We start from the raw sequence: 17,544 nt of genomic DNA on the forward strand, positions 1-17,544 counted from the left end.
ACTAAAATGGCCAAACAAAAACATCTTTCCTCCTTCAGTCTATACTTATCTTGAGAAAGGAAGGTTATATTCTGAGCTATGGCCAAGAAATTTAAGGTTTCTCCAAAGGGGTAAATCTCCAGACCATAGAATTGCTGCTAATCTAATCAGGACAGAAAATACAAAGGAAGGACCAAGTGCACATCTGCCAAAAGAAGACTTGGTTAGACTTTGTTGAATAAAACGAGAGAAACTTAGGTCTTAGTATGATGTATTATTGACTTTATATGAGCAATTGTGGCTTTAACTGTATAGCGAGGGAAAGAAAATGCTGTTTTCTGACACTATATTATAAGCCCTCATTGTGACATTGGCAAAAACAATTTTTTTGGCAATGTCACAACACCACAACCTTTTTAAGTACAATGCACTACAAATAGATGTGGGGACATACTCCAAAATAATTAAGAAAAACCTAAAATTGTTCTGAACTTTTATTAATAAAACATTGTACAAATACATTAATAAAATGTTAAAATAATAATATATATTTATTGGCTGACTTTGCTGTTAGCAGTTTAGCAAAATCCTATTATGGACTATTTTTAATTATTTAGCTTCATCGGTTTGACCAGAGACCACTTATAAAAACAACCCTATTTTGATTTTTCTGCAGTACCTGGGCAGGTAGATACAATATAAACACTTAGTGGGTAAACAATTAAACCAATATTTATTACATCATCAAGTGTTTTTATGTGTTCCCCCTTCAGGACCCACCATGGTTGGTTTTAGACTGAACCAGGACTGACCTAGAAGACAGACACACACACATTTACACTGTGAGGATTGAACCACATATTGCCCCCCCCAAAGTCCTCACAGACACAGAAGACCCATACAGACCTTGTACTGGCAGAGTCCTTGTCCCAGGATCAGGCCCAGCAGGGAGTTAAGCAAATTGGCTGTACATAGGAGAGTCTGCAGTCCGCTGGCCCCCCCCATTACACTGAACAGGACTACGTTCCATTGCACTACAGTCCGGGGCTCTAGACACACACCAGACCACAGGGTCCTATTGTACAAGTATCCCACATGCCTGAAGACACAGAAACACAGAATCAACAGTGAAACAAAACATCCTGATGAGCCTGTTCACCTGTGGGAGTCTCACCTGTTAGGGAGGGGCTTCAGCGGGGCCCCCCAAGTTGGACCGGATGTGCTGTTGTAAAGACAGAGAGGACCCTGAGAGAGACCAGTCACACTGACCAGACAACAGCTGGCAGCAGATAGCAGACACATAAAGGAGTACAACATCTGGCAAAGCATCTGTACACAGAGAGGAATGTGTAACAAACATCTGATACTGCATCTGGGACATCAAATATACAGTGATTAGCATGTGCAACGACTGACAACATCTGTGTCACAACAACCGCCCCAAACACACACACACACACACACACAGACACACACAGACACACAGAGAAGCAACTCACCTGACTTCTGAAAGCACAGCAGCCTCTAGTTTTGCTGCTCCGAAGAAACGATCGAGCTCCGAGTAAAACCTGAAAGCAGACCAAAAAAATGGGACACAGAAAAAAAAGTCAAGCTCCTGCTGCAGCAGAAGTTTCTTTTGTGTACAGTCGCTGTGCCCAATGTTAGGACTCAGCCAACAGATTTTTTTTTTTAAATGACAAAACCAAACTTGAGTAAGTTATGTTTCCCCATTTTCATTTAGAAATGGGAAAACAAAAAAAATGACCCATTTTGCATTTTCTGATTCTCTTTTGGGATTTAAAAATACTCAAGCAGATACTGTACGATGTTTGCTGTTTAAACACTTCTCTCATGTTGCTCCTTGCAAATCCAATGTTCTGTCATTTTAAAAACAAACATCTGTTGGCCACTAAGTACACACACCAGTCTGTTGTTCGGTATATTTCATCCTCTGCTGCAGATTCACTTCAGTCCTGCACAGCTTTTCACTAATGTTCAGTTTTAGCTTGTTTTGTAAAGCAGTGGTTCACAGTCCTGAAGCTGGAGTCTTTATTGGCTCACAAATGTATAAATACACAACACACAGCTGTGCTGTACTTGTTAAGAGTTGCTGATTAACAATTTAAGATCAAAGCTATTTTGGAAATTTATGGCTTAAGAAATGACTCCATGACTGTGAGGCCACTGGGCTCTGTAGCCACAGTTTGGATTATTTTGCCCTTTTCAAGTATTAGCTTTCCAAAGGATAGGTGTGTCTCTGACCTGGTCAGATTGAGACAGTTACGTGTGTCTTGTAGTTGGAAATGTTTTCACTTCAAATTTATCTCTGCTCTTAACGTTTCACCTTTATTACTGGAGTTTTTTTTTTTTACCTGAACTATGGCCAACGAGAGCACAGAACTGTTTATTAATTATTTTAACTTTAACTGACAAACCTGTCTTCTCAGCAGTGAGTCCACAGGCTGATTATTATATAGGAATAGAGGATTTAACAATCATGTTTTCAGTAAAGAAGCTGAAACATAAGTTTTTGAGAATAAAAATTAGAATAAAGTTCAAATGCCCATTTGCTGGGGGAGGGGGAGGACACATACCAGAAATCCAGACCCCCACAGACCTGTTGCCCAAGTGGCCTCTCTGGTCACATGACCATCCAACAAGAACTGGATGTTGAGCTCAGGAAGCAGCAGCAGGATGTTGGACACAATGGAGATGATCGCCATGGGAACCAGAGACACGCCGACACAGCGCAGACACCTCGACACACACATTTGTCAACCAGCAAAGGGCTAAAATGGTAAAACAGGTTTAGTGTGAACTGGTCATAAATAAGATTTTTCAGCCGATTACAGAATGACACAAATCAGTTATGTAACCCATTTTTATATTCTAAAATTATGTTTTGATGAAATTTGTTTTAAATTTTGTGTTAAATCTTTAACACTTTAAAGATTTTTTAAGAACTCTTAAATGTATTGTAAAAATCTGAAAAACATATTTTAAGGGGTTTTCTTTCCTTAATATTAAAATAAATCCAACAACCTCTTTTGATGAGGTTTTAATTAATCTGGAGCCAAGTTAAATTATCTTTAATTAGCTGGAATTGATTAACCTTTTCATTTTTAATAAATTAGTCAAATTAACATTTAGTTGAGGAGAAAATCTATGCATGCTTTTAAGATAATTGGTCTTTTTACACTGTAAAAATAATAAATCAGGTAAAGATTTAAAAAAAACTACTGACAAATATCTAATCTATAACAAAATCTGAACATGGTTAAATTATCTTTAATTAGCTGGAATTGATTAACCTTTTCATTTCTAATAAATTAGTCAAATTAACATTTTGTTGAGGAGAAAATCTATGCATGCTTTTAAGATAATTGGTCTTTTTACACTGTAAAAATAATAAATCAGGTAAAGATTAAAAAAAAAAAACTACTGACAAATATCTACTCTATAAAAAAATCTGAACATGGTTAAAATATCTTTAAATGTTTACCTAAAAATTGTAAACATTTAAAGAATAAGTTTTATATATATTTTGGGCACTAACATTTATCATTGGAATCTAATAAATATATCTTTGTAAATGAAAATTTAAATGTGACTTACTAGTAATTAACCAGAGAACTCACCATGAGGAGCAGCTGATGATGATGATGATCCAGTTCCTGAGGAACAAACTTACAGAAGTCTCCGAAACGCCTCCAGCTTCAAGTAGAAACAGGAAACAAACAAATAGGACAAAATATTTTTAACTCTGCACAAATGTTTATTCTAATCGTCACAGTCCCGTTTCCCAGGGAGAAAAACTCATTACACACCTAGTCAAAACCCAACTCTCTGGAGACTAGAATGAGTCTAGGAACCAGTTTCTTTCCTGACAGTAAATGATAAGAGTTTGTGCAGAGCTTTCATTATTATAGATCATTATAGAACTGAATCATTTAGGGTTCTGTTTGTGTCACTGTAGGGATCAAGCCATCTCAACTATAACCTGCAGACAATGTCCTAAGAAATCAGCTCTGGACATTACTTGGAACCATTTCACACGCTACACAGCGAAACATCGTCAAACAGTAGCGCCCTCGGAAGAAACTGCTTGATTGCAGTGAGGGATTAGCACACACAGGACTCAGACGATAGAAAACTGGGAAACAAGTGTCTTGTTTAGAGCACATGTGAGCCATGCATCTAAAAAAAATAATAAAAAGACACCATGTCAGTCACTTGATAGAAATGTCAACTTTATGCTAGGGGCGGCAGGATAAACTTCAGATAATCTCAGGAGTCTCTCATACAGACATTTGTGTTCTCATACACATCGCCTCGGGATAAAGGATCTTAGTGAATTTGTGAAAGAGGCTTAAGTCTCTGAACTAATAGGGTCACTGTAGCAAAAGACACACTGCACTGACCAAGGACCTACACCATGCTGAGTCCAGGACTCTGGGCTGACTCACGTATGTTCACTTCGTCTTTTTTTTTCTATTTTCAGTTCTCAGCTGAGTCACAGGGCAAATTTATGGGAAACTTTTTTAAGTGTTAAAGCAGTTACACATGCTGTCTTATTTCTTTCAGTCAAATAAAACTGTTGGTGCTTTTCAGAGTTTTCGCCATGTTCTGAGCATGTGTGGAACACATTCATGTTTGTATCCCCGAGTGTAGTATGTCATACATATGTGTGTCTGTGGTTTGGGTATGGATCTATTGGAAGACAAGGGGCTAGTATGAACCTACAAGTTCAGGTTATGAAAACATAGAGAAAGATTAATATTATGGTTTAGTCCCTGTAATCAAAAAGCAGCTTTAGTTAAGACCTGTATCTGATCTGGTCTTGGTGTGTTTGGACCAAACAACCCATCAGGTTTATGTAATTTATAGTGAATTTCAGACAGCAGATTCAGAATCTGAAACCAGAACAGGATCAGACCTGGGAATGAGGCATGTCATGTCATTTGTCAGTCAGGGATGTGATGCCTCTGATCCACGAGGGTGTTGATCACATGACAAAGCAGAAAACTCAGAAGTCACAGTGATGACACTTGTGACCTGCTGTCAGGGGATTTTTGTTCAGACCACAAAAGACTGGACAAAGCCCTGGACTCAAGACCTCAGTGTTTTATCACTGGACCAACATGCTGCTCAGCATTTCTGTGAAATCATGTGATTGTTGTCAGATTCAGCTTTGGGTCCATTCATTTTGAACATTTGATCCACACCAACATAGAATCCGGTTCACAGTACAGACTGAGAGACATCTGATTCCGGACCCTGTATGTGAGATACAGCGTGAATCCCTAGGTAAGAGTCAATTTCAACTAAACAAATAAAAAATTATTATAATATTGATATAAAGTAAAGATTAGGATTTAATATTTCAGTTGTTTCATGAAATACAGATGCATCTCAAAAAAAATGTCATTTTTTTAATTTTAATTCAAAAGTGAGACTTATTCTAGATGCATTACAGTGACAACTGAAGATTTATATCTGATAAGTGATTGATTTATATTTTTATTATAAAATGAAATAAACAAAATGAAGATGATCGACTCCGTTAGATCATTTAGTGTTGGAGTGAAGTTGTTAACCAGCCAAAAAAAGCTCGATGAATGTCGGAACTTTTTCCACATTACGGAAACAAAAAAAATGCATCATCGTGTCTGAGACCAGTCAGTGCTCAGCAGTTTGACTGGGACTCCCACAGCATTTGTCACTGTGGCGCTGCTCACACTTGTTAGTTTTCCAGCAGATCTGAAAAAGTTTTACAATAAGCTGGCACAAGCTTTCCAAAAAAAAAAAAAAAATACTTGAACGCTACTGAATCTATTCCGCTCAATTCCAATCCAATATTTATTAGTATGATATAAAAACTACAGGTTAGTTTCCTGCTGCTGCAGCTGGATCAACATCAATTCAAAAACCAGACACCTGAATAAGGGGCTGTTGGCGGTGCAGGTTAATTAGTCATAGGGCAGAAAATTAATCAGCGATTGTTTTATTAATCAGTTAATGGAAAAACTGTGCAGCTTCTTCATAAGAATTTGACGTTTGTTTTAAACTGATCTTACTGAATACTTTCTATATTTTTCCTGACACTTTATGGACAAAACTAATAAATGATGGTGCTACAGCCTCAGTGCAATTGTCCACATACTTTTGGCAGTTTAGCGTATCCAAACATAAAGATTGGCAGATGTGTTAAATTTGTATCTAAAAGGTTTTATTCTGACTGAGCCAGCAGGTGGAGCCTATTGGCAGTTCCGGGCTTCAGCTGCTGAGGGGGGTGGAACAGCTCAGTCAGTGTAGTCTGTTTGCTGGAAGAGGGGGAAGAGGAAGAGCTCTTAAGAGATGTAGCAGAGGAAGGGGAAGAGAAGGTGAAAGAGGTGGTAGACTTCTTTGTGGTCTTCTTGGGGGCTCTGCTAGGGGTGCTGGCCTCTCCTGTCCTCCCCCGGAGGAGGTAGGCATCAACAGAGCCTTTGCGTCTGTCAGCACACTTTTGTCTTTCCTCCTGATCCAGCTCCTTCTGCAGCAGCAGAGCCAGGTGCCAGTCTTCCTCCTCCTGCTGCCGTTGGCTCAGCAGCTCCGCCTCCAACTGGACTACCCCCCATCCCTCCAACTCCAGAGAGGAAGAGGGTAGGGATGGACAGCCCTGCTTGTTTAACACCTCCTCCTCTACAGTCCAATCTGAGCTTTTCCTCTTGGAAGATGAAGGTTGTCCATCTGCTATTAGCCGATTCCTCAGACTCTGGTCCCCTGGGTGAAGAAGTGGGGGCTCTGGTCCATAATAATCCAGCTTAGGGAGGGAGTGCTCCACCTGAGTGACGATGAAGTTCTCCTGAAACGGATTCTGAAATTACTGAATCTGTTACACTGCTACTTATAAAATATGTTAATACAAGTTTAATAGCGCTTGTTAACTGTCATGACATCCAACTTCTGACTATCCTAATCAATCATTACTCCACTTTAAACCTCATTTTATTTATCTTTAGACTATACATCTTTATAGTCTTGACTTTATTCTGTAAAGTGCCTTGAGATGACTTTGTTGTGAATTGGTGCGATATAAATAAAGTTGAACAAAATTGAATAGACTTCCTTTCTTCTCTTTGACAAATGTCTCCAAGTTTTGTTTTTCAGTTGGTGAAATTCTTTACTTTAGAGCAAAGAATAACTGTAACAATGCTAAACAAGTGTGTGATTGAATGTGATTGAAATTTCTGAATCTGGAAATTTCCTGTTAGAGACTAATTTATGTTGTAACAGAACAAGCGAGGAAACCCTGAAGTTTGTTGTTTTAAGTTTGTGTGTTTGAGTGAGGGTAAGTACTCTGTTGCTGTGAGGATCTGTGATTGCTGTGTAGACAGCTTTCCAGAGCCATGAAAAAACATATCAGACAATGTGGCCTGCACCTGAGTAAACTCACCTTGTTTGAGTTGGTGGAGCTGGTTTTAGAGGGAAGAGGACACAGAAACCTATAACAAAAACATCAATGGCAGAAGAATTCAGGTTTACTTTTAGACTGAAGTCAGAGCAGATTTAAACTCATTATTGGTCTGAATTGAAACTACATTCAACACCACTGATAACATTTTATTAGAGACTGGAACATGAAATTGGAATTAAAAGAAACTGCACTAGGTTGGTTTAAATTTTATCTACCTGATAGATTACAATTTGTTCATGCAAATGATGAATCCTCCAAGCACACAAAGGTTAGTTATGGAGTACCACAAGGGTCTGACTTATGACCAATACTTTTTAACTTTATACAGGTCTCCTTTAGGCAACATTAAATAGAAAGCACTCCATAAATTTTACCTCACATATAATTAGCAAGAGAGATCGTTTCATCTTCACTAGCTTTCCTCCATTGGCTTCCCATAAAATCTAGAATAGCTACAACATATATAAAGTATGTCATATTTCCATTTCGTCCCAGTAGACCACTTCGATCTCAGAATGCAGGCCTACTTGTGGTTCCCAGAATTACCAATGGTAGAATAGGAGGGTGAGCCTTTAGCTATCAAGCTTCTCTCCTTTGGAACCAGCTCCCAGTTCAGATCCAGGAAGCAGACACCCTCTCTACTTTTAAGTCTAGGCTTAAAACTTTCCTTTTTGATAAAGCTTATAGTTAGTTATAGTCATGCTGCTATAGGCTTAGACTGCTGGGAGACCCACCTCCCAATGAACTGAGCTCCTTTCCTCCTCCTGTCACTCTATCCTCTCAATTGTCACCACTGCATGACATTAACTCTGTGTGTTTTTCCGTAGTTGTCTTTCTCCTCCTCCGTCTACTTCTCTCTAGCCCTTTCTGCAGATGTACCCAGCTATGGAGCTGTGTGTTTTCCAGAGTCCAGCTACTGTTCATACCAACCTGCCCGATGTTTTTTTGCTCTTTTCTTTCATCTCCACTTACACTCACCCCAACCGGTCAAGGCAGATGGCTGTCCACCCTGTGCCTGGTTCTGCTGGAGTTTTCTTGTGTTGGATATCTCTATATATTTTCATAGTCTTGACTTTATTCTGTAAAGTACCTTAAAATTACTTTGTTGTGAATTGCCACTATATAAATAAAGATGAATTGAATATAATACATAAATTCTGACATAGGGTTTAACAATTAACTTTTTTTTTTAAATGAAAATGTTTTTTTGTGGATGAGACACAAAGCTTTAACTGCAGTGCTGCTAACTGTAGTAAATATAGCTTTTGCAGACACCGTAAAGTTAAATCAATCATTAAATATTGTGGTTTTAAACAAGAAGAAGCCGCAGCAGGAACCGGTGTTGTGCTAAAGCAACCACACATATCCTCTAACACGCGTCTGCTAACGCAACCTCTAATAGAAATTTTTCCTCTTGGAAGAATTGTAGACAGAAATCAGCGTGATGAACCATCTCAGTTTAATACATGCCGGCATGGAGAAGAACACATGGATGTTGAGTGTTGTTTCTGACTTGTATCTCTCAAACCCCTTCTATTTATACTTAAACCCAAGAAAGGAACCACCCTCACAAAACATAAATGAAGAAACCAGGTGCATGCAGTTGACAGTCATCACTCTTGTCCCTTTCTAGATTATCTGAAGATATCAGTAACGAAGTCAATAAACGACCCATCCTATGATCTCTTGTCCTCTTTGTGACCTCTTCAATAGCTTGATTGTTTGCTAATTATCTAACCATATGACTAAATTTACTTTCTTCCCTCACACCTCCAAATACTACGCGGGTCAGTTGAGCCAGGTTAGAGCTGACAGAGATCTGTGGCTGAAGTGTCAGTGTACCACTTCACTGAATTTAAAATCAGTAAGGGGGGCTAAACATTAGAACCACTTATTTTCTTGTTTGTCTATACCTTGTAAAGCTAATAATTTATGGCAGAGCTGCTTTATTGGATTGCATTAGATTATACTGGTGTAACTAATAAAGTGGCCAGTGAGTGTATGTGGTTGGATCTAAAACAAGAAGAGCAAATCTTTTCAAATGTAGTTCTCAAATGTGTTTGAAGACCCTGGATAACAAGATACCCTGGTCCAACGTTAGAAAATTCAGCATTACTCATTTGATCTTGCCATTTTAAGCCACACATGAAGAATAGGGCCATTGAGGTGACCTACTTTTCTATTTGTCCTGCCCCAACCTCCTTTTTCTTCTTTACAGGATGGAGGTTTTCCTGTGACACTGGAGTGGAGTTCTGCAGGAGGTCAAAGACAAAATGAATCAGGATGATGACAATCTACAAACTGACTTAATCTAATGGGTTAGGGTTAGATCAACTAATGAGTATAAACTCTACTTTAAGGAAAACAACCTCTAAAACTGTGTTTACTAAGTGAAACTGCTGGGGAGAGGAGTGTTACAATAAAACAACAAACCAGCTCGTTGCTGAGCAGTCTGGCCACCTTCTCGTCCTCCTCCTTCCTCCTCTTCTCCTCCTGCAATACCTCCTCTTCCTCAGCCAGCAGCCTCTGAATGTACTCTTCACTGGCCTTCCTCTGCTCTTCGTCCAGCGCTTGCTTTTCCTCTGTCAGCTAAGACAAAAAAACTATGTTATCTACTAACTACCCTGACAACCTAGCCACCTATTTTGTAGTCACCTGGATATGAAAATTGACTTTACACACAAAATACTTTAAACATCTCTTGCACATTCAGTGTTAAAATACTTTAGAGGGAAACTTTTAAGGGTGCAATAGTGGCTCAATTCCTAATTCTTCCCGGTTACTTGTTTAAGTGTCCTTGGTAAACACTGAATCCAAAGCTGCTCTTGATGTGTGGTACTTATAAGTCACTTTGAATAAAAGCACCTACTAAATGACTGAATGTAAATGTAAAAAAGAGACACATCAGACTAGTAAAAGGGTGGGGCGTTAAACACAATCTCCAGTTTTATACATACTACAATTAGGGATACGGACATGTTCCACACATTCTAACCGCAAAACGTGATATCAACTCAAAAGAAAACAAGCGCTACTTTAGTTGGGTGAAAAAGTGAAAGAAAATTGTATGTGTTTCACATAACCACTGCCAAGGACATTGAATGCCCAAATTAGATAAAACAAGCAACTGGGTTTGATATCTGGCACATGCAAAGGTGTAATTGTAATAGTTGTCACTTGTAAGTCGCTTTGGATAAAAGCGTCTGCTAAATGACTAAATGTAAATGTAATAGCACAGCTGGTCCACAAGTGCAGTCCTTTAGAAATTTATTTCAACCAATCGCCCATGATTTCTGCAAGATCCTAAAATGTAAAACATCAAAAACAATACAACATGCAACACATCACATTATTTTGTGACTATTATGGGGATGAATGAGAATCAGTGATTATGATGAAGACAATGATGTTGACAATGATATTGATATTATTACTACTATTGTTATTATTGACTCGCCAATATAACGGTTTCTTTAGTTCATTTAGTTAATTTTAAACCAGACACTCACAACCTATCTTCTACAAATGACATCTCAAATTATAGTATAAATTATTATTTATACTAATTATTAAGTTTACTTATTATGTATGTGTATGGGCAGGCTGCCTTATCTTTTTTTAAACTGTTTTTCTTTTTTATTTGATGCTGTCAATGTATACAAGCTTCACGATAACTTAATGAAGCATTACAATGGGGATCTGCACTATATAGAAGCACTCAGCTTTTTGAAGACAATCTGAGTGTCCTTCAACAATTTGTACAGACATGAGCTGCAGCTGCCATAAACTTAAAAACAACAAAAGTTCACAAACACCATAACAAACAACTATAAAGTCTGTGGTATTAACATTTTGACATGATTGCTAAAAATCTTGCAATTGTTAAAACTTCACTCTTTAGTGGGGTATTTTCTGTAAATAACCATTCAAAACACAGGTGTTGGCTGCAGCAATCTCTGCACCTGTTGGTGGGTCATGTCAGGGGCAGCCTGCTACTGATATATATCTGTAAGATGAAATATCTGCAAAAAATCTGCTAAATGTTTAAACAAGATGTATTTTCTTTTCATGCTAAAATAATCTCTTTAAATATCACAAGGCAGGCACCATTTAATTTAAAGGTAATAAGAGGGTGGAATAACATTCCTGTCTGTTTGTTTCTTATTATGCATTATTCAAACCCCCCCCCCATACTCTTACTGATCTCAAGTCAATTTTTTAGGCTGCAATCATATTTGTAATTCAGGCCTTTCAATATTTAGATCAATTAGCTTGTTAAATATAAAGTGTTAACTAAATTAAAATCTCAGGAATAAATCAAAGTAAAACAGAACAAAACAACACCAACAACAACATCCTGAACTTACTTTCGTAATCTGGTCTTCATACTCCTGCCTCAGCTCTCCAGGTTTGCTCAGTCTGGGACAACACACTGGCACTACACACACACACACACACACACACACACACGCACACACAAGCACACACAAGCACACACAAGCACACACAAGCACACAGGTTATGACACTTTAACCCTTAATCAGTTTTTACAAATAGGGTTCTGTCACCTAGGCTGGATCAGCAAAAAGAGTTAGCTGCAGGAGCCTGAACTATGAAGCAAATAAACTTACACAGATGGTAAGGAACACAGCACCAAAGAAAAGGGTCAGACAAAGGAGGAAGAAATTGCAAATGAAGTAATCAATATTGTAAAAATCGGTTACATTCTGCTGGTAACTAGTGATGTCTTTATACCACTTTTTCTTACACTTACACATTTGAGTACTTGTCGGTAATATCTATTGTTATATGTACTAACTGTTTTGCTTCTAGAATGATGAACAGTACTGAACAGCGAAATCCTCATCAATCCACCGCAGTTAACCAAATCCCACAAGAATGCAAATTCCCACACCTTCTTCTGTCAATAAAATGTTGGCAGTAATCGGTGTTTATTAATTGGAGCGACAATTGCTGAAAAAAAAAATTTTAAAGGAAAAAAAGCCAAAAAAGTACAGATTTAGGGTGACTGGGGCGTGGACAACATAGACTGTAGAGTCTACACAGGAATTTGGAGGTAAAAGAACTTTGCAAAACAAAACAAACTTCAGGTAAAGTTCTGGTTACAGTATATAACCCAATGTCGTTGCTTATGTCAGATGCAAATAAAATTATTTTTCTTTTAATTTGTGAGAAACATGAGTAGGACTAACTAGATCTCAAGACTTTAGGACAGCACAGAGTTAGCATTAACATTAACAGCCACTCACCAATCAGATCGCTCCTAGAGAAGCCCATCGTGGGCAAGCACTGTATCAACGATTCATAGATGATCTGAACATTAACTATATAATATAAATATGACCAAGAAGGTTTATTGAAGAAGGTTTATTGAGCCTATTATTCCCTTAACTTTGAACAACAATGACTTGACAAAACTGTAGCTATTAGAGAATTTGTGTTATATAAATAAAGTTGAATTGAATTGAATAGAACCAGATTGAGCTGAACATGCTTTATGATCCACGCCCCACACAAGCCCGACAGTTGTTTGGCATGTGTACCTCCTGAATCGTCCTCGGCCTCCTGCCCACTGAGGCGCCGCTGACACTGCAGAGGGAAGCAGGTCTGGATCTGTTTCCACAAATTCTGGTTGACCAGTGTGTTGTTCCTGCTATGCTGTCGGGCCCACGTGGACACTCTCTTCCTGCACATGGGACAACATAGCGTGGCCTTGTCAACCGACTCCAGGAAACACACCTGTTTGCATAAAACACAGCAGACAGAAACCAGATGTGTTATAATAAAACTCTATTATTATCTGAAGGTTGAGTCATGTCAACTGGGCACCTTTCTTCTTGGTGGGAAATGTTTGTGCTATTGAGACCCGTATAGTACCCGAGTACTATAATTTAAAGTTGAGCCTCTTACCCTCTTCCTATCTGTAGTTACACCATAGTTACACTGCAAGTAAAACAAATGAAGGCTGTTATTTAAAGTGGAGCCTCTTAACCTCTACTTCTCTGTAGTTACACCATAGATACATTGTAGGTATTTGTGCTTTTCAGATATTTAATAAATACCCCATAAATACAAAATACTTGGCATTTTTCTTTTTCTCATCTTGTTACCCTGTTATTCTGTGGCTTATTTATATTATTGAGCATACTGGAGCCAACATTTCTTGGGCTTTTGGATCTGTAGTAGTGTATATGAGTTCTGGCATGGAAAACTGTGTATCAAGTATGCAGTTTTTGGTATTTAAACAGTATTTAGTATGCACCTTCCTGTGCAAATTGAAACCTCCATGCTTGTTGCAACCAAGTCTAGATGAATGTATTTTACAGACACTCGAGTTGTTCGCCACTCGTGTCCTCAGAAATCTGTTTGCAGCCCTTGATAGCTTCCTTTTTTTTCCACATCCAGGTTGTATACCCACTAGTCAGTTAACCTTGAACTTATTAAAAATTTGTCCAGTGGTGTCTCTCAAAACCCCAGGTTTTACCATTTCACCTTTACTGAATATCTCTGATATTTGTTGAGTCTCAGGATAATTGGTTTGAGAACATTGTTTTACTTCTCGTCCAAAACAAACTGGATGTGATCCAGACTCATTTATTTGGTTTTATCATGACTGATCAGTCCCTGGGAGCTTCTCCTTCTCTTCTTGATCTACTTCTAAACATCTTTTCAGATCAAGTTAATTAAGCTACTTATTCCTTACCTATAGTCGCGTTGCTATAAACTACCTGGGACAAAGTATAAAAGTTGAGCTCTTGTTAATTAAGTTTACCTGGAGATCACAAGTGTATCAGTTATTTCCCATAAACACCACTTGACAGTAGAGCCCGTTCCAGACATGCACTGGAATTTTTTTTAAACTGACATTTTTCAGACTTTCTCTGTGGTGGGTGCATGAGTGAACTCAAACGCCAAGTCTGTTGGCCCTGACATTACTCAGATTTTACCCAGCCAGCTCCCTTGTGCAAAACGCCCAGATTATCTCCAACCGACAACAACCAATTACTAAGCAAAACACTGTCACTTCCGCAGCTTTGTTTTTGTGTCATGTTCTGCCCCCTGCTCAAAGTGCCCAAGCACCACCCCTTGTCCTTTTCCTTTACAAGTGAGAACGCATCTCACACATACCATCTTTCGTTGTTGACTACGTGTCTGAAAGGGAAACTTCAGACCATGTCAGGACCTGATCCTCCTGAAATTTTCTAGAGTTCAAGTCTGAAACAGGCTTAGCTATTACCTTGCAGAAGGTGTGTGAACAGGGGAGTGTAACTGGCTCCATGAAAATCTCCAGACACACAGGACAGCGACAGTCATCCACAGAGAGGGAGCCGCCTCCCCTCTCCCTTGTTTTCGTGTTCGACATTGATGACACCTCCACATCTGACACTGGGGGCATCTTGATCCTCAATCCATTTCTAGTACCAGTCTAAAACCAGAGACCTATAAAGAGCAGAGTCAATGATCAGCAGCTGATTCATAATTAAAATACAAGCCTGAAATTACAAACGGAGCATAAGATCAATGATTGCCCACTAGGAAAATAAAGTCTATGTTCAGGCAAACGGAATACGTAATGCAGTGTTTCTCAAACATTTATATGTGTGTGTTACCCTGCCACAAACTGGTTAAATCTTAATTGTATTATTGAATTATTGTATCCTAAACAACTTTTACAGACATGAGTTGCAACTGCCAGCCAAATTTATACTGTGTGAATGTGGAAAATTATCTGTATTCTTAACACAATGTAAACAATATTAATGGGGTAGCTTCACATTTTGCTAATTGTTTAGTGCAGATCAATGCAATACAATACATGAAACAATAATGAAAAGTGTATTGACAAACACAGAGTCTTTAAACCTTCCCTCTGAAAGAACAAACTCTGCCACAGCTGAAAGAAGATGCCTGGACTTCTTCCTTAAGTAGGTTGTTATATTTTAATCCACGGCATTATAGCAGTGGTGCAGTTTATGTTAAAGAGTATTAAACATTTTTTTCTCGCCATCAATAAAACATTTTACAACATTAAAATAATTTTCAATATCACCAACAAGCTAGCTACTAAACTGAAAAAGATTCACAATTTTGCCTCAATGTAAGAACTGGAGAGCAAAGCACAGCAGGTCTTCAAAACATGAACTTGAACTCCAAATGTTCTCAGACACCTTACATGAATTCAGGGATAAAAACAATTTGACCAAATTGCTGAAAATCTTGCGAATGTTAAAACTTCACTCTAAAGTAGGTTATTTTACTATGAATAACCATCTAAAAGACTGGTGCTACAAGCAGGAATCTCTGTGCCTGTTGGTGCTTCAAGTAAGATACCTTCTGCTATTTACTGATCTTGGTAAGAATGAAAAATCAGCAAATATAGCAGCAAATTGTGGCAGAAGCATTAAAGGCAGTAACACTAATAAACGGAATAAACTGATTAGGAAAGCTGGCTTTGTCCAGGGGACAACTGTATAAATTCTGGAGTTGGTAGTGGAGCGGAAGATGCTGCACTAAGTGTTAAAAGTCATGGAGAACAGCTCACATCCTCTCCATGAGCTGCTAATCAAACAGCAGAGCAGCTTCAGCAAGAGACTTTTTCAAATTTGATGTGACAAAGAATGGTACAGGAGGTTGTTTCTGCCAACAGCCATAAGTCTGTACAATGACTGTCTGCGGTGTCAGGAGACAGACCATCATCATTTCACCACAACATAACTGTAACATACAGCCACTGTTTCTGCACATACGATTACAAACAGTATACAGCACTAAGGCATTTCTATAGACAATACAGGAACATATGTCTGGCTTTTTAGGACTGTTCACCTAACTAGACTGCACAATGTACAGTGTATTAATAGTACTGTTATAACTTTCCTTTTTTTTTTTTTAAACTTCATTGATATCTTGATACATTACGGCGACAGTGGCTCAGTTGGTAGAGTGGCCGCCAACTAACCATAGGGTCGGAGGTTTGGACCCTGCTCTTCCCGAACACATATCGAATGGTCTCTGGGCAAGACACTGAACCCCTAACAGCCTATCCCCATCCCCAGCCTCGTAGAAATTGGGGAGGGCTAAATGGGACATGACAGGTTTTCAGGAAAACTGTAGCTACACCGCGTGTGGAAATATTGAAGACTAAACATTTACAGTCTATGAATATAGTTTTTGGCCAATGTATTGTAGAAGTCATAATTTAAATATAGATCGAATTGTGTCTCTGACTGATAATAGCTGAAACATTTTTGTAATAAGTTATGCGTTTTTTTATCTGTTGCCTTTTCGAGTCAAAGAAATACATTAAACATTCAGTTAAATCCCCTTGTGCTTGAAAATACGATAAATGAATAAAATTATGTTGATGAAAGGGAAAATAACGCTAATGCCTAGACAATTTCCGTGTCACCGTAGGATGGTCTAAAAATTTAGCTGCTAACTATTTACAAATTTCTATCACGGATATAATCTGTTTTAATTCAAAGATGAAAAACTATCCGTCCGCAGATGCTATTGTTATTACAAAGAAACGTATCGTTACACTAACCTAAGCTTCGTTTACCTGGACGTCTGTATCGTTAGCTAAGGTTAGCTTAGCTTTTAGTTTCACAAACAAAACACCCGAGGCTATCCCGCTTCAGATTAAAGACAGCGTTTGTGTTGTTAGCAGCCACCTCAAAAAGTTAACTCATTTCCCCAGTTTACCAAAATAACACACAATCAGTGGGTTGTTTCTTCTTCAGTCACCATATCACCGCGAAGCTCGATGTTTACACCACACATCAACTAAATCTACCGGAGGCTAACATGTAGCACTTTGTGCACACCCCACGAAAGACCCGCGAGAATCAAGTTTGTGTTGTGCGCATGTGCAAAACGATTATTGCCCGCTGGAACGTACCACAACGTGACCGACATATTGGGCCAGGCAAGACCTGAACTAATAGCCAGGATCTCTTTTTTTTGTTTTAGGTGAAAAGCATTACAACTTTTACATTTATCAAGCGATTTCAGTGAAATGATTTTATACTATAGGTCACTGATTCAATTATATTACCAAAAGATAGTGGTGGAGAAACCTAACTTTC

General features: G+C 38.4%; 2 protein-coding genes and 1 long non-coding RNA gene across 7 annotated transcripts; 1 reads left to right on the plus strand and 2 right to left on the minus strand.

Moving 5' to 3' along the window:
* Positions 1-238: 238 nt before the first annotated feature.
* LOC137128368 (transmembrane 4 L6 family member 5) lies at positions 239-5,075 on the minus strand. Its single transcript, XM_067506263.1, has 6 exons — positions 3,618-5,075; positions 2,574-2,768; positions 1,479-1,547; positions 1,154-1,308; positions 886-1,078; positions 239-791 (listed from the first exon to the last, which is right to left on the minus strand). The coding sequence occupies exons 2-6, from the start codon at positions 2,748-2,750 to the stop codon at positions 771-773; spliced, it is 615 nt and encodes a 204-aa protein (XP_067362364.1). The 5' UTR covers positions 2,751-2,768; positions 3,618-5,075; the 3' UTR covers positions 239-770.
* Positions 5,076-5,148: 73 nt separating this feature from the next.
* LOC137128377 (uncharacterized) lies at positions 5,149-7,078 on the plus strand. Its single transcript, XR_010914552.1, has 2 exons — positions 5,149-5,286; positions 6,506-7,078. It is a non-coding gene; the product is annotated as an uncharacterized lncRNA (long non-coding RNA).
* Positions 5,811-17,307, minus strand: rnf168 (ring finger protein 168). Of its 5 annotated transcripts, none has more exons than XM_067506238.1 (8): positions 17,175-17,307; positions 14,694-14,896; positions 13,000-13,195; positions 11,803-11,873; positions 9,869-10,024; positions 9,611-9,687; positions 7,415-7,463; positions 5,811-6,823 (listed from the first exon to the last, which is right to left on the minus strand). In XM_067506238.1, the coding sequence occupies exons 2-8, from the start codon at positions 14,850-14,852 to the stop codon at positions 6,209-6,211; spliced, it is 1,323 nt and encodes a 440-aa protein (XP_067362339.1). In that variant the 5' UTR covers positions 14,853-14,896; positions 17,175-17,307; the 3' UTR covers positions 5,811-6,208. The 5 variants fall into 5 exon arrangements, with proteins under 5 accessions (XP_067362339.1, XP_067362340.1, XP_067362336.1 ...); XM_067506239.1 differs by having other exon boundaries at positions 17,162-17,307; XM_067506235.1 differs by having other exon boundaries at positions 17,019-17,296.
* Between the last annotated feature and the right edge of the window lie 237 nt (positions 17,308-17,544).

This window comes from Channa argus, chromosome 6 (genome assembly GCF_033026475.1).
Source record: "Channa argus isolate prfri chromosome 6, Channa argus male v1.0, whole genome shotgun sequence".
NCBI classification, from domain to species: domain Eukaryota; kingdom Metazoa; phylum Chordata; class Actinopteri; order Anabantiformes; family Channidae; genus Channa; species Channa argus.